Consider the following 23,523-nt stretch of genomic DNA (forward strand, 5'->3'; position numbering starts at 1 on the left):
TCTTTCTTTTCCTTCCTTTTCTTCCTCTCCATCCCACTGCTACTGTTTAAATGCCAGGCCTTCCTTCCTCCCACATCAGTTTAGGAAAAACAGAGAACAATGCAAAAATCATGAATTTCATTATCTTATTTGTACCCCTTTCTCCTGAAATATTGAGCATAATGCCAAAACAGAATCCCAGATATGAAAGCTCACACAACAATGCCTCTTACTACATTTTCAATGCAATCATCTTTTTGGCACTCTTTTTCCCTCCTTTCATTGGGCAGCATCCCAAATGTCAAAATATGTTTCATGTGCTAATATAGAAATAATCCTGTTGCTATTACATTACAATGGTGGTCCTTATCATGCAAATGTAGCACACTTCCTCCCAGGTGTGTGGGCTGAGCGTGTGTGCACCTGCCATCCCAACTCTTCCCTCCACAAATTAACTCTGGAGCAAACTCTCTGAGACCTGTGTAGATTATGTGGGATGTTCTGATGTTACAGCTCCATGTACCAGTGATCATGGTATCTCTCTGCCCTTTTATCTCCAGTGGCTTTTTTCAGCCTAATAATGAATAGTATGTTTATTTGGTTATATTTTATAATAAAGGGGGTGGATTATCCCAAAGGGTTTGCTTTCTATCTGTAAAGTTTAATGTACCCCAAATGGGAACCCAACCTGGGTCCCGATGCAAATGTCAACATGTTGCAATACAAAGCTTGCCCTCTGGGAGAGTAGGAGAGTAATAACCATGGGAAGAAGCAGCCAGGGACGAGTTTCTAAAGGAAACAGGGTTTCCTCAAGTGTCTGGCCCTTTTCCGCAACCCAGGCCACTAGCAGCCTGCATGCTATATTGTACATGCAACCCCTGCAAAGTTTGATCTGACTCTTGCAGTTTGGTTCTCCAGGGACAGATCCAGGATCAACCTTTGAATAGGTGTTGGGAGATTGTTCTATACTCTCTTAGCTGTAGCAGATGTGTTATACCACTCAGTCAATCAATTAGATTATGTAGGGAGATGATTTTCTTTTCCTTCTGGGTAGGGTCGAAAAGATAGGGTGCTGTAGCAAAATAGTAAAAATGTAAATTTCCATGATTTGTAATCAGCTGCCCATTTAAAAAAAAACATATAAATGTTACATTTTGTGGAGGTGTGTGGGAGAGCCCCAATTATTTTCTTTGGGTTCATATTATTATTGCAATTTTATAATGAATATTCTGTCAATGAATATTCACTGTAGCTCACTGTACACTGAAACAGTGGGTTTGGGACATCAGGGGGCAAAAGACCAGGCTAATCTCTGCTACAAGTCTACTGTTGCCACTGCCATTACTGGGGATGTGATCTCTCACTCTTTCTGTATCAATTTATCATTATTGTTTGAGGCGGTTGTATAGGTTCTTAGAAGACAGGACACAGAGATTCTCAGTCTCATCTCATTTTGTTTTGAGATTATATCCTAACACACACACACACATTATATAAGTGCACGCTCATGCACACACACACACACACAATATAAGCATATAATAAGTATTTCTCAGTATATAAATTTTAATGTATTGCTTCCAGCCTATGATTAGTAGAAGGGAGTGTTGGCTCATCTTATTTATAAAGTACTATTTATATTGGTAAGTGGGAGGCTACAGGAAGAGACACACTGATGAAATAAGTTACATAACAGAATTCTGTAAATTATAAATCCTTCCTAATGCTTTCCCCAGACATATGCTACTTCTCCTGTGTGTTACTTTCTCATCATTACTGATGCAACTAATTGTGTAGGGTACAGATCAGTAATGCTGTATATACAACTGGGATGCATAAAACTATCTTATCCATAAAATAGTATATTGAAAAAAGTATGGATTTGTGAGTGTGAATTTCCTCTTACTCATCTCTTTGTAAGTTCTCTTTTATAAGACTGGTGAAGGAAATGCATTGGTGATCGAGTTGGACTTTCTTCCACAACATGTATATGATCAAACATGAGATCAAAGCAACAATGCTTTGATCAGATATAATCCAAAATGTAGAGCAAATGGCTGGAAATGTATCCACATTGATTGTGATATTTTAAAAACATATTCTAAAATCCCAGAAACTTCAGTAACCCTATGCCCCCAAACCAGGAAGGATGTTGAATCCGGCAAGCACAGTCAGAACCCCTGTTTTAAACAGGGAGTTTGTATGCTGGAGCTGTCACAGTTCAGGGCCACTGCACCTGTATTTCCCCTCAGTGGTCCAGCACAGGCAGCCACTCAGCTTCCAGCTCCCGAGCTGTTGCCTGTCTTGGGTGGAGATGTGTCTCTGTCCCTTCTGACCAGGATATTCCCAGGCTGGACAGCTGCCTTTCCTTTACTGTTGCATATAGTGTTGCTGTAGAACAGGGGTCAGCAACCTTTCAGAAGTGGTGTGCCGAGTCTTCATTTATTCATTCTAATTTAAGGTTTCGTGTGCCAATAATACATTTTAACGTTTTTAGAAGGTCTGTTTCTATAAGTCTATAGTATATAACTAAACTATTGTTATATGTAAAGTAAATAAGGTTTTTAAAATGTTTAAGAAGCTTCATTTAAAATGACATTAAAATGCAGGGCCCCCGGACCAGTGGCCAGGACCCGGGCAGTGTGAGTGCCACTGAAAATCAGCTCGCGTGCCGCCTTTGGCACGTGTGCCATAGGTTGCCTACCCCGGCTGTAGAAGAAGAGTTCTGTGTAAGCTCATCTCTGTTTCCTTCACTGAGTCATTCCTAGCACAGAGATGTTGCCCTAGGACATCTGCTCGCTTTCTCTTCAGAGATGGATAACTGTGTAATTGCCATAGCTGTAAATTACCAGACAGCTCTTTCTAAGCAAGCCTTCTTTATTTTTAAGGTACAAAGCATTACAGAGAAAACATATTAAAAACTATAAAAGTCTACACACATGCTAACGTACTGTCAGGTGATTAAAATTTTTTAATCTCAATTAATTGTGCTGTTCAACAATAATAGAGTACCATTTATTTAAATATTTTTGGATGTTTTCTACATTTTCAAATATATTGATTTCAATTACAACACAGAATACAAAGTGTACAGTGATCACTTTATATTTATTTTTGATTACAAATATTTGCACTGTAAAAAACAAAAGAAATAGTATTTTTCAATTCACCTAATACAAGTACTGTATTGCAATCTCTTTATCATTTGCAGTAGATAATGCTGCCCGCTTTTTGTTTACAATGTCACCTGAAAGTGAGAACAGGCATTTACATGACAATGTTGTCGCCCGCATCGCAAGATATTTACATGCCAGATGCGCTAAAGATTCATATATCCCTTGATGCTTCAACCATCATTCCACAGGATGTGTGTCCATGCCGATGATGGGTTCTGCTCGATAACGATCCAAAGCAAAGCGGACTGACGCATGTTCATTTTCATAATCTGAGTCAGATGCCACCAGCAGAAGGTTAATTTTCTTTTTTGGTGGTTAGGGTTCTGTAGTTTCCACATCAGAGTGTTGCTCTTTTAAGACCTCTAAAAGCATGCTCCATACCTCCTCCCTCTCAGATTTTGGAAGGCACTTCAGATTCTTAAATTTTGGGTCGAGTGCTGTAGTTATCTTTAGAAATTTCACATTGGTATCTTTGCATTTTGTCAAATTTGCAGTGAAAGTGCTCTTAAAACGAACAACATGTGCTGGATAATCATACGAGACTGCTATAACATGAAATATATGGCAGAATGCAAGTAAAACAGAGCAGGAGACATACAATTCTCCCCCAAGGAGTTCAGTCACAAATTTAATTAACACATTATTTTTTTAACGAGCTTCATCAGCATGGAAGCATGTCCTCTGGAACAATGACTGAAGCATGAAGAGGCACATGAATCCTTAGTGCATCTGGCACGTAAATACCTTGCGACGCCAGCTACAACAGTGCCATGTGAATGCCTGTTCTCACTTTCTGGTAACATTGTAATTAAGAAGTGGGCAGCATTATCTCCCGTAAATGTAAACAAACTTGTTTCTCTTAGCAATTGGCTGAACAAGAAGTAGGACTAAGTGGACTTGTACGCTGTCAAGTTTTACATTGTTTTGTGTTTGAGTGCAGTTATGTAACAAAAAAACTACATTTGTAAGTTGCACTTTCATGATAAAGACATTGCACTACAATACCTGTATGAGGTGAATTGAAAAATACTGTTTCTTTTGTTTATAATTTTTATAGTGCAAATATTTGTAATAAAAATAATATAAAGTGAGCACAGTACACTTTATATTCTGTGTGGTAACTGAAATCAATATATTTGAAAATATAGAAAATCAAAAATATTTAATATATTTCAATTTGTATTCTATTGTTAAGCAGTGCGATTAATTGTGATTAATTTTTTAAATCGTGATTAATTTTTTTTGAGTTAATCGCGTGAGTTAACTGTGATTAATGGACAGCCTTAGTTAATACATTTACCAGAATTCATCCCAACTCTCACATGAGCTCTGGCAAGTGCAGTCTTTTAATACCAACTCTGGGAGCATCCTTGTGGTTACACAAGTTCATCATAGCTTCAGCTCACAACAAGCACACAGTCTTATGAGACTCTAATAAGCCAAGTCCCTCCATTCTTCCCCACAGGACTGGGGCCATGAACCAGGGGTCCTGTCTGTTTGCTGGAACAGGAAGAAGGCCCTGAGGCACATTAAACCCCAGATTTTATCCAAAAATCTTCTTTGTCTGTTGGTCCCAGGAGAATCCAGTTTGAATTAGTATATGCATATCTTCCTAAGGAGGTGTCTAATGGAGGAAGTACATACGCATCCCCTCACACCCCCGTCCCTACTAGAGAGGGTACGTACAGTGTCACAAAAACACATAAACAGGTGCATTTGTAATTGCACTCCAAAGGCATTAACCCTAAGTCAATAAGGTTTAAAGTAACTCAATAAAGCTTATCTTAATATCATAAGGTATGTTCAGTATATTACAGCATATTGCCAGTCTGTCAGAAGGGCAGAAGGGGAATAGTGTGCATAGAAGGGAGGCACAGAGAAAACTTCCTTTGATTCCAGGTATCAGGAGAACATATGCACCTTTCGCTGAATATTTTACCTACACATTGGATCAGATAGACATGGATGGGGATAAAGACTGCCTTATACCTTATACTTTTATACTACTTTTCTTACCATAACTAAAATAATTTAAAGATGACTGCACATAATAAAGGGAAAGGTGCTGGTTCAGGATAGATGCACCAGGAACATCAGTCACCTGTTTTGTGCACATTCTTTAAAAGTCAGATTAATAAATCCTGTTTCTATCTATTCAACAACAAAAGATAGTCAAACTATTTACCACTTTTCAGTACTGGGCAGAAAAATGTCACCTTTTCTGTAGGGCCAGATTTTACGAGTTTGTTAATGATTAAAATCCAGGGGGATATTGCCAGCAATGAAAAGAAAAAGCTTCTCCCTTCCTGGTAGGATAATGGGAGTGCAGCAGAGGAGGTGTGGATTTCGAGATCACAACAAGCTGTGCTTTATTCAGAATTTTACCCATAGCATTTGAAACATGTTCTGTAACCACATGGGAACCATGGCATGAGAGGAAGATTGTAGGAGGGAGATTGTATGGTATAACAACAAAAATCAGCAGAAAACAGAAAATAAATTTCATATGACATAAAGGAGATATGACACAGTTGTGCTTTTAAAAGGTTGTTACTTATAGAAAAAGAAACACAGATAATGAAAAGCATTTCTTTCCTTGGAAGAGAAGAAGAATGAGCAATGGTAGGTAGGTGGGAGGTAGTGTGTGGGCTGTGTGAGGCAAAGTACATTTGGAGAGAAAAAAATCCCACATAATGAAAAAACAATGAAAGCAAAAGAGGAGATGGTTTTAAGTTACCAGGCCCATTTTACTCCCAAAGATAAAGTTAAGACCAACTAGATGTCACACAGGAGTTCATACACAGGGTGGTGGGGGAAGAGATGAGACAAGCAGAAAGGACTGCTAAAAGTCCCTGAAACATTACCACTGCTGTCTCTTTATAACAACTCCTTTCACATCCACCACTTTCTCTTCTTCACAGTTAGAAAAGACAAGATTGGGGAGGGGAGAGGAACTCAGCTACAGGGTATTGGAATTGGAATTTAGGGTCTGATCCAAAGCCCACTGAAGTCAATAAGAGAGTCTCCATTGACTTGAATGGATTTTTGATCATTCCCATGAAGTCTTTTATTTGTGTACAGTTTTTAGCCTGAGTCAACAGTGACCAAAGGAAGCAATTTGTTATGTATCTCACCATTGGTAGGTAGCCTATGTGAAATGATTTAGGGGCTTTAGTGCAGATCCCAGCAGACATGATGACAAAATCGAAAGTATAGATTCATATATTCCAAGGCCAGAAGGGATCACAGTGATCACCTAGTCTTTATCTCCTGTAAAGCACAGGCCACAGAACTTCCTCCAAAATAATTCCCAGAGCAGATCCTTTAGAAAACATCCAATCTTGATTTAAAAATAGTCAGTGATGGAGAATCCACCATGACTCTTAGTAAGTTGTTCTAATGGTTAATTACTCTCAGCATTAAAAAATATGCCTTATTTCCATCAAAACTGTAGGGTTGGACGACTCAAAGTCATAGACTTTAAAGGTCAGAAGGGACCATCGTGATCATCTAGTCTGACCTCCTGCACACTGCAGGCCACAGAACCTCACTGACCCACTGATCAGGGAAGCCGAGGAATAAACACACACAGAAAATAAACTATCCTCAACCCCCCTGAGATGGTCTCCTTTAAGTCAAGGTTGAGTCATATTAATAGAGCAGTGAGAAGAAACTTGCACTGCCACTGACTGGGCTGGTTGGGGCTTGTTTTCTGGAGCATACTTGAGTTCCCAGAGATTACTTGGATACTTTTCACAAAAACTCACATTAAAAAAAATATTGTAGAAGTACATTTCACGCATTAAGACCCTGGGAACGGTGTGGGCATGATCTCACACAAAATGTCAATCTGGACTGTCAGAAAACGATTCTATTTAACATTATTTCATCTTGAAAAGTAGATAATAAGGAAAGAGAATTCTCCATTTTTTCCATGTTAGTGACTTAGGTGCTGCTTCATCAAAGCCCATAAGTTTATGACATCAATGGGACTTAGAGGTGCTTAAAATTAAGCATGTGCTTAAATGCTTTCCTGAATAGAAAAGGACTTAAGAAGAACTTACTTAAAGTTAAGCATAGGTTTAAGTACTTTTCTAAACTGAGGCCATAATGAAAACAAAGCTCCTGCCCTCCCCTTTTTTAAAATCTCTGGCTACCACATACATTTCTGCTGCTTCGCACCTTAGATTTCACTAAAACCATTTTTAAGTGGTGTGGAAAACTTGTGTTTTTATTTTTTAATTAATTCCATGCATTTTTACTAATCTTGCCTCTCCTATGTCCAAGAGGGAGCATACTTGATGTGGAATATTTTAACCTCCCACCAAACAGCATTTCTATTGTGAGTTTTAGTGTTCTTGGAACTAACAATGGACTTTGGGTCCGATATATTCAAAGGGCTCCATCAGAAGAAGTCAGCACCAGTCCTGGTAGTGTCTCAGCATAAAATCCACCTGAGTGTGGGGTTTGTGGTGGTGCAAGGTGTTTAGGTCCACTTTCTGACAGGTACTAAGCAGGTACTGCCCCCATAAGTGGAAAATTTTGGCCTAAGAGAGGATGTGGCAAGAGCTGCGGCGGGATGTGCTGATTCACTGTAGCTTTGAGCAGTCATCACTGAGCCTATGAAACTCCCTGCAGAAATTAAAGCTGCCCTCCCCAATGGACACCAGGTAACGACAGTAACGGAAACAACACCTGGCTTCCCCTAGGTCAGAGTGGATCAGGCTGGTATGGAAAGGCACAATTAGCATCTTCTTGTGCCAGAGGGTCTGAATTCGTCCTCCTGTCTATTCATTACTATGGTCAAGAATATGACATTGTTAATAATAACCAATGACCACCATCTCAGATGAGGTGTCCGAGACAAGTGCAGGACAGGAGGACAAGGAATGAGGGGAAATTAATGAGGGAAATTCAGAAGGATACTTTTGTCACTAATCACAGACAACAGAGGAGACATAAGTTAAAAAAATTAAAAGCTGTAGCCCTAGGCATCTTTTACTAATTTTAGGTTATGTTTTTGGTTCAGTGAGTTATGATTCACTATTACAGCTGTGAGGTTCTGCAGAGAACAGGGAGAAACAATTGTTAGCTTAAATCTCAGGCAAGTAAGACTCTAAGTACACCATTCTCTTTTATGGAACAGCATTTCTTTTACAGATTTATGTCAATTCACCAATCTAGAATCACTTTACTATACATGTATCAGTGCTGCCATCTCTACAATTTTCCTGTGACTCTCATGACATTTGGAGTTTTTCTTAGAGCCCTAGATGCTGACTGATCTCAGCTTTCATTTTTAAAAAGAGGTTTCTCGCTCTCTTGGCTGCAGAGAAAAGTGTTTGAAAATGTGAACCCTAAAAGCTGCAACAAAGGCAACTAAAATTAACCTATATTTTATTATTTTTAACATCTCCAAAGTCAAATTGTAAAAATCCCAACATTGTAAAAATCCCAATGTATTAAAGCCCATCAGATGAGTTTTTCTTGCACACTTGGGGTTGGTGGTATTGAAGTCCAATGAAGCCCTGAGTAAGAGATACAGCATAAACTGCATGTAGAGATTACGGAGATTTTGGCTGTAAATATTCATACCTAAGGCTAAGATTTTGTCATGATTTTCTTAGTAAAAGTCATGGACAGGTCATGGGCAATAAACAAAAATTCAGGGAAGCCATGACCTGTCTGTGACTTTTGCTGCTGCAGCTCCATGGTTTCCCCCACCACCATGGTGGCTGGGAGCTGTGGGGTTCCCTCTCCGCTGTGGCAGCTGGGAGCTGCAGGGTGATCAAATTTCCCAAAGAGAAATTGGGACACCCCAGCTGCTCACCTGAGGCATCCCCCCTGCCACCACAAGAGGCTGTTGCCCGTCACTTGTCGCTACTGTCGCCGGAACCCTGCCAGGGCCCCACTGGCTGTCAGCTCGAGAGTCCTGGAAGCCATGGATTCCCTGACTTCTATGACCTCTATGACATAAATGTAGTCTTATTCTTAACTAACTCCAGGAGTGGCCCTGGGTATAATCATGGATTTGTGACTCTGAGTATCAAAATTCCTCACAGGGCACCTTTCTTATCCCAAAAGGAGGGTAATTTACTGTGGCCATGACGAGGGTGCAGGTTACTTTTCCCAGTCTGTCCAGCTGTGTGGGCTGGCATATTGGGGCAGAGCCTGCCTGCTCCCTGCCCCTTTTTCCCCTGGTCCCAGTCACTTTATGCGTGGGAGTAGCAACCACTCTCTGAACAGGGCTTGGACTCAAGATCCTTACGTCTTCACCCCTACTCCTCTGCACTGGTATATGACAGCTACGAACAATCTAGTGCTCAGTTAATTCAGTTAAAAATGTAATTACCTGGACAATATCACAATGGCACTGTAATACTCTGACAAGATACAGACAGACAGAAGTTGATCAATCTTGGTGTTGCTAGCGAGCCAAAAACACCAGTGAAATCTATGCTTAGTTGATTCATGGCCTCTCGGATGAACCCACAGAACAAAAGTGACAGTTAACAAACTAGGTTCTATTTGTAGCTTTGCCATCCATTTACTGGGGAATGGCCGGGGAGCGGGGGAGAGGCGGGGAGCGGAGTAATAGATTTCTGTATTTTCTAATACGTAGTTTGTTCACTCTTTGCTCCCAACTGTTCTTCCATGTCTATCATTTTGGTGGCATGACTGACTTTAGGGGACTACTCGTATGCTTATTAAGCATAGTGCTTAAATGCTTTACTGGATCAGGGCCAGAGTGCTCAGCATTTTGTAATATTGAGACCAATAAAATTAAGAAGCAAGAGAGTAACTGGAATCCATTTAGATTAGGCCATGGAGCCCCAGGCCATAACATGGCTTTGCTGTCACAAGGGGAAAAAAAAGTTCAGTAACAAATTCTGCAAACTAAGATTTCTGAAACCTGAACACAAGGGGCCACAGACTGTGAACACTATCTAGAGTTCCAGGAGAGAAGAAGCCAAAGGACAGGGAATGACAGACACTGATCCTGGATGTTGCTGAATTGCCCTGCCTACACTCGGAAAACATTTAATGATTTCCTAGTATTGCTAACAACAGTTATGCTCCACTGCTATTAGCCATAAATTCTGAATTAGAATCTGACAGATATTCCTGCTTCCCTGGAAATAATAATTCATTAGAAACTCTTTTCACCTAATGTAAATCTAGGGAAAAGTTACACTAGAGTTTTCTGGCTACTGCCACCAGTTCACAGTTACTCCCTTCAACTGGACACATTTAACTTAATCTAACCTAATTTAACATAATCTGGTCGATCATATTCTGCTAAGCGATTGTCACCTTGGTATCTCAATGCCTCCCAAAATTATGACATGTACACATGTTTTCAGTCTCCTTATTAGATGCTTTGGCTCACTCTCCTGTCTGAGTTGGTGCTTGGGTACTCTTCCTTTCCCTCTTTCATAGTGCACTGCATAGTAATCAGTAACATGTTTCCTCAATTTCCACAATAACAACATTTTTCAAATAGTTAATTTGCATTATTATGAATTTTTACTTTGGGTCCCAGCTGTTAAAATATTTTACAAAATGTTATGACATTCTCACAAAGAATCTTCAGAATGAATGTTTGAAACATTAGCCAGCTCTAGTTAGATAAAACTATTTGATTTTTAGTTAGTTTGGGTCAAATCCTGCTTTGATGTAAATCAGTTGAAGTTTTGCCACCGATTTCAGTGGCAGAAGCAGTGGGCTCTTGTTCTTTCATTGTTGTTTTGTGTTCTGACCCAGCACAAATGTAGATTAAATATATGTTATACTATTTGAGTTTTTTAAATTATACACTGAATGTTTTCTTTGGTCTTAAAAACACAATCTATTTTGAGTGCTGCTTTTAACTCAAAAAACACATTCCAAGCAACTTAACATATCTCCAAAGTTGTTTCATCTAGCAAAGCTCTATCCACAAGCTACTACCTCCTCCAGTATATTGACACTTTGCTTCTCCATTATCTGAAACTCCTTAGGGACTTTAGCCTTTGTGAAAAGAGCTACAAATATTAAAAAATGATGATTTTAGATTCTCTGTGTCACTTTGTAATTTTTTTATTGAAGTCTTTTTAAAGCAATTCTCAGTCTTAATTTTTTGGTCATATTCTCAATTAAATAATAATGTAATTTTGGATTGGGGGGTTGAAGATATGGACTTCTCTATTTTCTGATGCTCACTCTTCAGGGCTTAATGTCAAAACCCTCTTTGAGGATTTACAAAGACTGATTTAGGGCTAATTTCACATGCCTCGCTCATGTTAAATTTTACTCACCCTTGCATAAATACATATACAGTTGAGTAAGGCTTGTGGAATATGGCACTCAAGGTTCTAATTCAACAAGGTGTTTAAAGAATGTATGTAATTTTGAGCATGTGAGCAGTCTCATGGAAATTAGTGATTTTAGGTGCTTTTGTTGGTTTGAATCCTGAACATTAGTGCCCCAGTTCAGGAAAGCACTTAAACATGTGTTAAAATTCACCCCATTCAGGAAATCATTTATGAGGACTCAACTGGGACTTTAACACATGCTTAAGCACTTTCCTTATTTTGGGCCCAGAAAGTGGAGAAAGGAGAGAGGAACAGAAATGTGTTTCTCTGAGGATCAGTGGTTCATTCCGACACTGTCTTACTTGAGGGTGGTGAGTTCCGTAAGTGAGGGCTGGGTGGCCTTGAGATAGCTCTCCCTTCGTGCTGCAATCTTTGGCGATGGCTTTGGGCTGGTGTCTGAGTCCCCACTATCATCGTCCCCCATGGCTTTAATGTAACTGCCACTGCGCATCCGCCGGCATGGAATCTCGTCATCTTTGCCTCGCGGAGCATACCCGGTCCATTCATCTTGGGGAACCTAGAGTAATAAACACAATTCACATATTCAGTATACCTTCTTCTGTAGCAACAGTAAGATTAGAAAACAGTAAATTGCAGCTGAGCTTTCATTGAAAGGATATATGACTCTGATTTTGGTTTTCTAAGTAAAGCCCTGTGGCTCCAGTACAGTTAACATATTTGCAGGAAAGAAAAGGGTTAGCCCTTTGCATGGTACAGAGGGGACAAATCTAGATTCGTGAATCAGAATCTCTTCAAACACGGTGTGTATGCGTTCTGATCTGAACCCAAACCTAGGGTTTTGGTTCAGGATATATTCCACACCAGAAGGCCTTACTTTCCATTTCCAGTTTAGATGCATGTTAAATGTAATGAAGCAATAATATAATGTAATATATAGCTGTGTGACTCTAAGGCTGTTTTCTATGTACTGCACCTTTTATAGTAAAGTGAACCCAACAGTCTGCCTGCAGGGATGCTCCCTCTGAGTTTCAGAAGTTCAAAATGGCTGTGTGTTCAAAATTACACCTATACACCCCTCTCTCTCTTATGTGACTTTATATTTGTTCTTTCTCCTTGTTATTTCCTTGAAATTAAAATAAAAATTGTCCAAACATTATATTTTCTCCTTGTTTATAGAAAACCATAACAATGAGAATGTGTTTTCAGACAATTTTGGAAATTCCATGAGAACAGCTGCCTAGTCCATGCCTTGCCTCCGGAGCATTGCTGTTGTCCTGGGGTTACTGGACATCATCTTGGCCCGGGGAAGTGGAGAAAACACGTGTCTGAATAACAGCAGCAGCAGGAACGAGAGCAGATGTGAAGTGGAACAGGGTTACTGTAGGAGGGGTCCTGCAGTCAGTTCTTTTACTGAAGCACCCCAGGTTTCCAGAGTGGTGTAATTTGAGTAGACTCTCCAAAATCAAAAAAGCAAGTAGGCAACATTTTAAAGAAATAAAGTACCTGTAATCTTTAGTTTTCCCACCTATTCTTTTCTCCTTCCCTGTACTGAGATCAACATATAAAGGCAATTTATATGGCTCACACAGTGATCATTATATGTTATACTAAACGGACACGGTCAAATTTTAGGGGTCAAAATTTGATCTACAACATTTGAATAGTAGTGTCCCCCTAATAGGGATTACAATTTGTAGTCCCTTTTCATGTGGAAATTGGTGCTATATAAATTGTTAAATGTGATCCCACAACACACAACTTTCAGTGCAGCTTACTGAGTGTGCATTGCTTCTTATATACTGTCTCCTCTTATAGGACTCATGCAGCAGTTCGTTTAACCTGTCATAACGAAAACTCAAACATTTACCTAGTTGTTTGTTAAATTTAAATTAACATTCAGTTGCTGACTTCCTACAACCAGGAACATGACAAGTCCTGAAGGCAGATAAGCCCTTTCAAATGTAACTACAGCCAATGCAGGTCAAGCTTTATGGCATACGAACTCTGGCAATGTTGCTATAAAACATAACTCAACAAAACACTGCACCAAACGAAGAAAAAAGTATTCCACAGACCCCAAATGATTATAATTAGCCACCCAAGCTAGTTGCAAACTGGTGCAGTTTTTGGTTCCTTTATTTTTTTTCCTGTGTCATCCAGGACCTCATCAAATCCTGAATCCTTTCTTCACAACATTTCCAAAATTCATTCCTTCTTCCCTCCCTACTGCCATGACAATATTTCTTCTTTTGGTAACTTCATGCTGACTATTGCAGCTTTTTTCCTTTTGACTTCCTCCTTTCTCATCTCTTCTTCCTCCAGTTCATCATCCTTCTCTGCTACTATTATTGTGTCATCATCTTACTGGAATTTCTGCACTGGCTCCTCCTCCTCTTCTGTATTAAGCTTCTGTTTCTCTTCCAAAGTACCCCAGGGGTGCAAATCCTGGCCCTACAGAAGTCAATGGGAGCTTTGCTATTGATTTCAATGGAGACAGGATTTCACCCCATAAGTCTACTCTTGCCTATATCTCTCCCATAATTTCTTTTTACCACTCAAGCATCTTTCCTGACTGCTCCTTACTCCTTTGCACGCTTCTTTCTTCATGCCTTCTTTTACACCCATCTATATCCTTGAAATAATTCCCAGTAACTGTCCTGAAAACTCTAGTTCTGTGAAGCTTTACAGTTCAAATGACCACACAGCACACTGAGTTTGTTTTGTATTGTGTTGCACTCTATTGTACCTATTAATGCCTCAGGAATTTAAGCTCTTCAGAGAAGAGACATATTTTGGGTTGGGCCTAGTTCACCTATTAAACAATCCCACATATATTTACATTGCCATATGAAACCCCCCCCACACATTTAAATAAATCTCTCTTCCACCCCTCTCCTTCTGAATAACTGGTGGGGGACTTCAGAGGAAGGTACTTCCAGCAGGAAGTACCTGCTAAAGGGAAGGTGGGCCACCTGGAGATCAGGAGTTAAGAAACCAAACAAGAACTGTAAATTAGGCCCAAATCCAGCTTTGGTTTCATATTAACACTCCAGGGACTGATTTAGAGCTGATGCCCTGAACATGATACACCTAACTCCAAATTTGGAGTTCCAGTTCATGCCCACTTCTTGTATGGGTACATTTGTACATGTACATATCTTTTGATATTGGCTTTGACTTTGGATCCACAGCCTATAGAAATAGGGAGTATTTTACACTTTTTCACCAGTACACTTGTGACACACACACACACAAATCTCCTTTTCTGCTTAGATTCTTGCACCGTTTCCAGGGTAAATAAAATAAAATGCGTGCAGTCCATACCCTTAGCATTTCTCAAATACACGTAGGAGCATGCAAAATCACCCCCTCCCGTTACCTCCTGTGTTGGGAATAAAGAGTTGAGTTTCCAAATTGTTCATAAAGAAGTTGACACAAGATTAGTAAAATCAGGGCTTGCTGACATCGTGAATGAAAAGTTGGGACACCTCACAAGAACTTTACAACAAATAAGAAAAGCTCAAGAAAAATAGATTTCTAGTCACCCTTAGGATAAAGATTATTTAAAGTCTTATTATGTCCAGTACATCTGAATGCTCTGAGGAAACATTTACCTCATAAATCTCTTCTGTTTAATTTCCATTCATTATGTTTGATTTTAGTATCTATGTTTACCTTGTTATACTAAATTAATTAAAAACAAATTATACTGAATTAAATTAAAAACCTATGTTAATGCAACATTAAGGCTGAGACTTTTAATTGATCAAAAGTTTGGGAATTCAAAGTTAATACACATCACCCATATTTCAGCCAAGTGGAGCGCCTGTAGGTTTTGCAATACTGTATGTATTGTTGGATGTCATGTTTTAGTATTTAGCTGTAATATAGATGAGACATAGTGTTGTGGGAACCATTCCTCCAACAACACAACTTAAGAAATTCAGTGTCTTAATGCATACAGGGCCTTTTGTAACAAAGATTATCCAAGTGGTTTAGATACTACTGAACAAGTTTCCGAAACTGGTTGGAATGGGTTTGCCACATAAGCTCATACTTACATATGCACAAATGCGGATCCTGTCCAGCTTTGAAAATTTAGCTGCGTGTGTGCATGTGAACACAATGCATCAGATCATAATTCAGAAGTCTAGGCTCTCCTAGCTCAGTGACACAGGTTCATTTAGTGAAAAGCAACAACCAATCTTGTTAACATCCACTTTGCTGTTGCAGAACTACTGAGATGTGAAGGTACAGACTGAGAATTCAGCAGGCATCACAGACAACTGGTTGCTGCCGTCTGAACAATTCCAGAATGGGGGGAACTTGCTGGTGTGAAAATATGGAGGTAGAAAATTTCTAGTACCATTACTACACTGAGGCTGGTAGGGAAAGTTCATATTTGACAAAGAAAATGACAATATACATAGGTACTGGAACTAGGGGTGCTGGGAGTGCTGCAGCACCCCCTGGCTTGAAGTGTTTTCCCTCATATACAGGGTTTGCAGTTTGGTTCAATGGCTCTCATCATCCCACTATACAAATTGTTCCAGCACCCCTGACAATATGGTAAGGGAAAAAACTGAGCTAAACACAGAGTTATGTGATAACTCAGAATGCAGTACCACAAAGAGAAGTCTAATTTCAATTCGTGGCATTTGTGAAGTCAGGTTATGATACAGACTGTTCAAGCTTCAGTGAACAAGGAAGTACAAAGACAATTTCACAAAAATAACCATTCATTAAAAAGAGGTGGTACTAGTTACAACTTTTTTTTTCTGTGCTGAATGCTATATAGTTTGCTTAGCTTGCTTGCAGAAATCCGTTTAAGCCAATTTTCATTTTTGCTTTGCAGGTATCAATTTTCTAAGAGAATATTATATTATATTACGCAGGACCTGATTCACTACCGCCTTACTCCAGTTTTATGATGGAGTAACTCTATCTATTTTAATCATGTTACACCAGGGTAAAACTAACTAGGAGTCCTTGTGGCACCATAGAGACTATCAAATTTATTTGGGCATAAGCTTTCATGGGCCAAAATCCACTTCATTAGATACATGGAGTGGAAAATACAGTAGGCAGGTATTAAATACACAGCACATGAACAGGTGGGAGTTGCCTTACCAAATGGGAGGTCAGTGCTAACGAGTCAATTCAATTAAGATAGAAGTGGCCTTTTCTCAACAGTTGACAAGAAGGGGTGAATACCAGGGGAGGGAGAAAACACTTTTGTAGCGCTAATGAGGCCAATGCAATCAAGGTGGCCCATTTCAAACAGTAGACAAGAAGGTTTGAGCATCAGCAGAGGGAAATTACTTTTTGTAGTGACACAAAGATACAACCACATTTGCTCCAATCCCTCAGAGAGAGACAAACACCTATAGGATCTCTATCAAGCATTCTTAAAACTACAATACTGACCTAATGAAGTGATAAAACAGATTGACAGAGCCAGTACCCTTCTGGCTCTGTCACCTACTACAGGACAGGCCCAACAAAGAAAGTAACAACGCCACTAGCCATCACCTACAGCCCCCAACTAAAATCTCTCCATCACATCATCAAGGATCTACAACCTATCCTGAAGGATGATCCCTCACTCTCACAGACCTTGGGAGATGGGCCAGTCTTTGCTTACAGACAGTCCCCAACCTGAAGCAAATACTCACCAGCAACTACACACCACACAACAAAAACACTAACCCAGGAACCAATCCCTGCAACAAACCCCGTTGCCAACTTTATCCGCATATCTATTCAAGAGAAACCATCATAGGACCTAACCACATAAGCCACACCATCAGGGGCTCATTCACCTGCACATCTACCAAAGTGATATATGCCATCATGTGCTAGCAATGCCCCTCTGCCATGTACATTGGCCAAACTGGACAGTCTCTACGCAAAAGAATAAATGGACACAAATCAGACATCAAGAATTATAACATTCAAAAACCAGTCAGAGAACACTTCAATCTCCCCGGACATTCAATAACAGACTTAAAAGTGGCAATTCTTCAACAAAAAACTTCAAAACCAGACTCCAACGAGAAACTGCAGAACTGGAATTAATTTGCAAACTGGACACCATCAAATTAGGCTTGAATAAAGACTCCGAGTGGATGGGTCACTACAAAAAGTAATTTCCCCCTGCTGATACTCACATGTTCTTGTCAACTGTTTGAAATGGGCCACCTTGATTGCATTGGCCTCATTAGCACTACAAAAGTGATTTGGGCTTATGCCCAAATAAATTTGTTAGTCTCTAAGGTGCCATAAGGACACCTTGTTGTTTTTGCTGATACAGACTAACACGGCTACCACTCTGAAACCTGTCAGGGTAAAACTGTATCACAGTAATGAATAAGAGCATTTGCAAGGGGAAAAAATGCTGATAAAGTAGTTGACATTTAATTTATTATTAGCTATGTCTCTATAACACCTTATATGAAAGGATCTCAAAGTGCTTCACAAACATTAATAAATTAAACCACACAATCCCCTTACATGCTAGACATTATTATTATTCTCCCTTTGCTGATGGGTAAATTGAGGCACAGAGCATGTAGGCCAATATTTTCATACTTCGTATAAAGTTAAGTACTGTGTTGATTCAGATACCTAAGCTCTAAAGTAAGTGATCTAATTTTCAGAGCTCATTTAGAGAGTCCCCATTATGGCTGATTTAGTATATATTTACACGTTAACTTTAGGCATCCAAATCTGGTAATTTTGGTAGAAGCGATATAAGCATAGTCTTAAAAAATGAGTTTGTGGCAGAGTGGAAATAGAACCCAGGAGTCCAGCTGAGTCCCAGTGCTCTGTCCTACTAGACTAAACTCCTACTACATATCAGATCCTTATTTTAAAACTCAACAACATTATATGTATTTCTTGTATTGCCACTTCTACACATCTTTTTAATATAAACAGTAATTTATGAAAAGTATTTCAAATCCATGCCCGGTTTTGTTTTTTACTTATTGCCTCTAGGCTCTTAAAGCAAAAAGCTTCTGGGGCTTAGCAGACTGATATCATCTGCTGTCAGAGAAAAATGTTTCAGATTCTGGGGAAAAAACATATATATTGAGTACTTAGAGAACTAAAAATAAAATTAACTATATATAACCAAATATAAAAATAATATTTCCAAGCGCCTTATTATTACATTCTCAGATACAGTGTCACATATTACAGTGCTGTGCATCCAAAAGTACTGGGGAAATGTTGAGGAAAGGTGGCTATGTGAGTTTTCAGATCATATTTTCTGATTGGGAGGTTTGCTCAGCTCTTGCAACTTTTGATGGCCAGCATGTATCTTGCAAGGTGAAATACTATGCTGCATGTAAGTATGTGTAGATAGTGGCTGTTGTCTTTGAAGATGCAGGGGAATAAGATCTATATATCTTAGAAAGTCAGCACCTTCACTTTTCTTTAATGTTTAAGCATACTGTAATTTCCAATTGCCTCAACCGTATAATTTTTTCCACCATTAGGAATATTATACTACAGCCTAACTAAATTAAACCAGCCTGCATCATACAGAATATTTTTACTTCCAGAAGAGAGGGGGAGAAGGAGGGACAGAGATAGAAATATAGAGAGAACAGTGGAAAATAAAAGCCAAATCCAAAGAATGTCCCCTCTTTAATTAAAATCTCATTTTTATTATCAAGCTGTTAAACAAAATAATATGGAGACTAGAGGCATTTTATTTTGCAAGTGGGCTTTAATAAATTTAAAGTGCGATCTTTCATAGTGATTTTTCATTCTTTACAGAACTAATAATGAAGAATGTGCTTTAATTAAACAAAGAAGTCTGATGAAATAGAAAACAAATGTAAGGAAGAAAAATAGCACCTAACAGAGGCCTCAGAACTGGGTCAGCTAATGAAACACACCACTTCCATTATAAGTAATCACGTAGAAATATAATGTTCCTTACAAGTATGAAAAATAATACTGACTATGGTTTCTTTCTTTCTGCTCAAACATCAGCTATTAGATTTACTGTACATAAACAGACCATACAAAACACATACAGTCAATAGCCAATCCTTTCATTGGTTTCAGTTGCATTTGCTGTGCCATTTACATGCTCTGATCTTTATCTAAATTTACTTTGCTCTGAAAGAGACTAAATTTATCATTAGCAAGCTTGCGGTGACTGGTAAATTTCTTTTCGTATTCTTTTTGTGCAAAAAGCAGGATTTTCCTTATGTATATTTCTGGGTCCCCAAATAAAGAAAAGACAGGTATATAGTGGCACTCAAGTGCTAGATTATTCATCTCTAATTCACACATTGAATGAAATTTGAAATAAACTCCAGCATGTGAGGATAAAAATATGGATTTTATTCAGGTTTTAAACAATAAAAAAAGAATATTTTCCTTTCTGTTGCCTAGAATGTTTGTTAACTTACCTTATTAGATGAAATATCAAACAGACTGTCTTTTTGGCAAATTAAGTTCATTATTCATCTCAATTTTGATTTGGTTTACTGCAGCTGAGAGCATTAAGCTTCTCCCTGTGCTTTGCCAATGCAATGTGGGTGACTGGAAGTAAACACAAAAGCTAGAGGGGAGTGGCTGGCCATCACTCAACAGTAGACTCGAAACTTTAGCTTTCTATTAGTATGCAAATACTTAATGAAATGAAATCACACAACTAAGAACAATACTTAATGATTGCTCAGTGCAGATTTTCAAACCCATGCAATTTGGTTCTCTTAGCAGTTATTATGGCTATTTTGTATGTTAGAGAAAATTCAATTGCCCTCTTCCACTTTCTTGGTCTATTCTTGGCAATCATGAATACTGAATTCTTAGAACAATAAAAATGAATATCATAGCATCCTTTCCATGTGCATTTTTTTTAGGAGTCAGTGAAATATGCAAAAAAGGAGGACTTAAGATATAATTAACACTATATGTTTTACTGTATTTAAAAATAACCTTCAGCAGTTTTCAGAAAAGCAGATATATAGGTTATTTCCATTTAGAGAAAATCAAATATCTGCAATATCCTTGCCAACATTTGTTTCAACTTGTGGGATTGTAGCAATCAGGTTCTATTTTAAAATCAGTTCATTTGACTGAAATATCTGCATGCATCTTTACATGGGGAGAAACTGTTATTAAGTTCCGAACAGCCAAGACCAACAAGACTGAGTCAAACTGTTCTTAGCTTAGACCAGTCTGCCCGCACTGGGATAATGCAGTTGTGGTGCTTTTTGATCCCTACTTCAATCTGGGAACAAGATGCTTAATTTAAAATAGCAGAAATATTCCTTACTCCTCACCCTGAAAAAGAGAAGCATCACTTTCAACATTCATCTCCAAACTACTGTACATATCTCCTTAGAAATGAGCCAACATTGTAGAGTTCAGACCAGATTTAGATCTGGATCCAAACTGTCACCGAGGATGGGGTTGTCCAGAACAGGGTTTGGTTTGGGCCCATTATAGAAAGACCCAATCCATAAAATTCAGATTCGAACATCCCCAGTGTTCATGGTGACAGGAAGTTATCAGATTCAGGGTTCTGAGATAGGACCACATCTAGTCTATGTTTTCTCTCTGGAGTTGGAGTTGTTACCAGGCATCAACTTTAATGTCTTAGATACAGTTTCCACAAACACATCTCACAGCTTCTAAGGTAATTTATGATGGGATAACTCAAACTGCTGTATTTAATGGCCCCTTTCTACTATATACTAGCATCACACAGTTGAGAGGAGGCATAGATCCAAGTGACAGAATTTTATACAGAGTAGTAAACATGCCGTTTGAATGAAAGGATGTTCAAGCAAGCTGGACAGTGGTACTGAAAGTCAAACTAGAACAATGTATTGTGTATTTGTGTACAGTCACCGACACTGAGAAGTAATGGAACAGTAGATGGGAAACAACAATCTCAAGTACAATGGCAGATAAAATTGCAGTCATAATCATTAAAGAGCGGACATTGTCATAGAAGATCTAGCTAGGTATTTACAGGACCTCCATCAGTGGGGTACTGAGCAACTAAGATGGGACAGCTATGCCAAAGACCAGCCTTTAACTAATTGTATGAGAAAATGGTGGTTGTTAAAGTGAAATATACAGTGATGTCATTCTCATCAATTGTAATAACTAAGGTGATGGAAAGTTATTGTAGGGTAAATTTGAAAAGAGGTTGCGAGGGGAAGACAGGATTACCTAGAAATGTTCTGCTACATTTATGGGTTATTTTCATAGGAAAGATTTTTCACAGCATATCCAAAGGTGTCTTCGATAGATAGAGAATTAGGCTGAAGACTATGTATGCCTAAGAAGTAGATCTGGTTGAATTATTCATTATGAATATATTTGTTGCAAATGTAGCTCCCATTTGTGAATCATTTACAAACCCATCCCAATTTCTACAGATCTACTCATTATTCATAAGCATTCACCAACAGGTTGGATGAACAATTTTCATGGTTGAAAAACTACTTTTGGGTGAATTATGTTTTTCAGGTATGAAATGTGAGATAAATAACCAGTTATGCTACAGTTCAAGAAACTTTTGGGATTCACAAACTTTTTCATGAATACCTGGAAATGGTCCAAATACTTGAGAATAATATAATCCCATTATTATATTTGGTGTTTTATTTGCAAGTATATTTGTATATTTTTCTTTTCAATTATTTCACCAGCTTTATTAAGAAGTATGAAGTAAAGATCAGGATAAAATGATAATAGGAGGCTTCAACTTTAGCCGTTTTGCAGAGCTGATAAGAAAATTGCAGCTGTAAAGGACAGATTTACCATTGAGTGGAAGAAAGGAGTGGAGAATCAAGTCCTAGATATGTAGACTGCAGCGGAGAACAAGACAAGGACACATTGAGTAGATTAATTTAGTAATCACTTCACCGTGACAGAAATGCAAACAAAGTTCACAAGAAAAACAAGTAGAAAATGATTGCAAATTCAGATGAATGTGCACAGATAAACCCAGCAAAACAGATTTTAAACAAATTACTATCCCAGAAGAATAAACAATTTACCAGGTGATTTAATAGACTAAATGATCAAATAATATGATAGCTCACTATACAGAATAGCACCAGGAAGTTAAGCAATAAAGTCCATTTAGCCTTATGAAGAAATGACTGCATCACAACTAAAGGGAGGCAGAATTTTTCTGGGCTTATCCAAAAGAAGGGCAGCTCTACTTTGTGGTAGAGGAAGAAGGCAAAAACTGCTGTAAAAGGTGCTCGGTGGTCAGCTTTGAGGCAATGTCCCCCCCGCCCTCCACACCAGGCATGTGCATAAAGGTACAAAACCTAGGTGGGGCAATATATCCAATAAATATGTCCAAGCAGCAAGGAAGCCAGCACCCACCCTCCTTCCCAGAGTGGAGGCGAATGGCAGGCTGGGTTAGGACCTGCTGTAGGCATTACACTAGTCGCCCCATTTAAAGGGAGGCTGGGAAGGAATTTTTCCCAGACCACCAGAATTGGCTTCAGTGGAGTGTGGTTTTTTCACCTTCCCCACAGCGGGTGTGTGGATGGACCTTTTCTGGTGAATAGAAAAGGTGGTAGGCCATATGTCACAACTTATTTTGTAAATTGGGCGGATGTTCAGTGCAGGTACTCCATAGGGAGGGCAGCCAGCGACCAGATAAATGGCCTGGTAAAGGACTTAAAAGGAGGTAGTGGATAAAGGAACAGAATGGGGGAGGGGGTTCAGGGACTCCTATGATTGGTATGGCAGGGAGCCAACCCGCCCTGTTCTCATAGCCTCCTTAACCTTCTTACAAGGCTGGTGGATGGTAAGGTCCAAGCCATGGGTTGGCTGGGGGACCTGAATGGAAACAAAGGGGGGCTGGTGGAAGCCCTGGACAATTGATTTGAATAAGCATAGATTTGCCTGCACTGTACACTTTATCTGCTGGGTAGTCCCAGACATCTATATAATAAAGTTGCGGCCTGATTAAAACCCATAGCAAGTCTCCTGTCCTTCTTGCGGTGTACCCAGACTTTCTTTACACTGGATTAGATTATGGACATTGTTGATGG

The 23,523-nt window shown here is 39.0% G+C and overlaps 1 protein-coding gene across 2 annotated transcripts in view; it reads right to left on the reverse strand.

Moving 5' to 3' along the window:
• The window catches only part of DLGAP1 (DLG associated protein 1), a 196,941-nt gene that overhangs the window by 167,727 nt on the left and 5,691 nt on the right, over positions 1–23,523 (reverse strand). Inside the window, exons 1-2 of one of the 2 annotated variants that reach the window (XM_077809054.1) lie at positions 19,900–19,950; positions 11,812–12,026 (exon numbers count right to left, since the gene is read on the reverse strand). In XM_077809054.1, coding sequence (XP_077665180.1) covers positions 11,812–12,026; positions 19,900–19,950 — 266 coding nt within the window. Of the gene's footprint in view, positions 1–11,811; positions 12,027–19,899; positions 19,951–23,523 lie in introns of those variants that run through there. The other variant, XM_077809053.1, reaches the window with a different exon arrangement.

Source organism: Eretmochelys imbricata, chromosome 2, assembly GCF_965152235.1.
Source record: "Eretmochelys imbricata isolate rEreImb1 chromosome 2, rEreImb1.hap1, whole genome shotgun sequence".
In the NCBI taxonomy this organism is placed as follows: domain Eukaryota; kingdom Metazoa; phylum Chordata; order Testudines; family Cheloniidae; genus Eretmochelys; species Eretmochelys imbricata.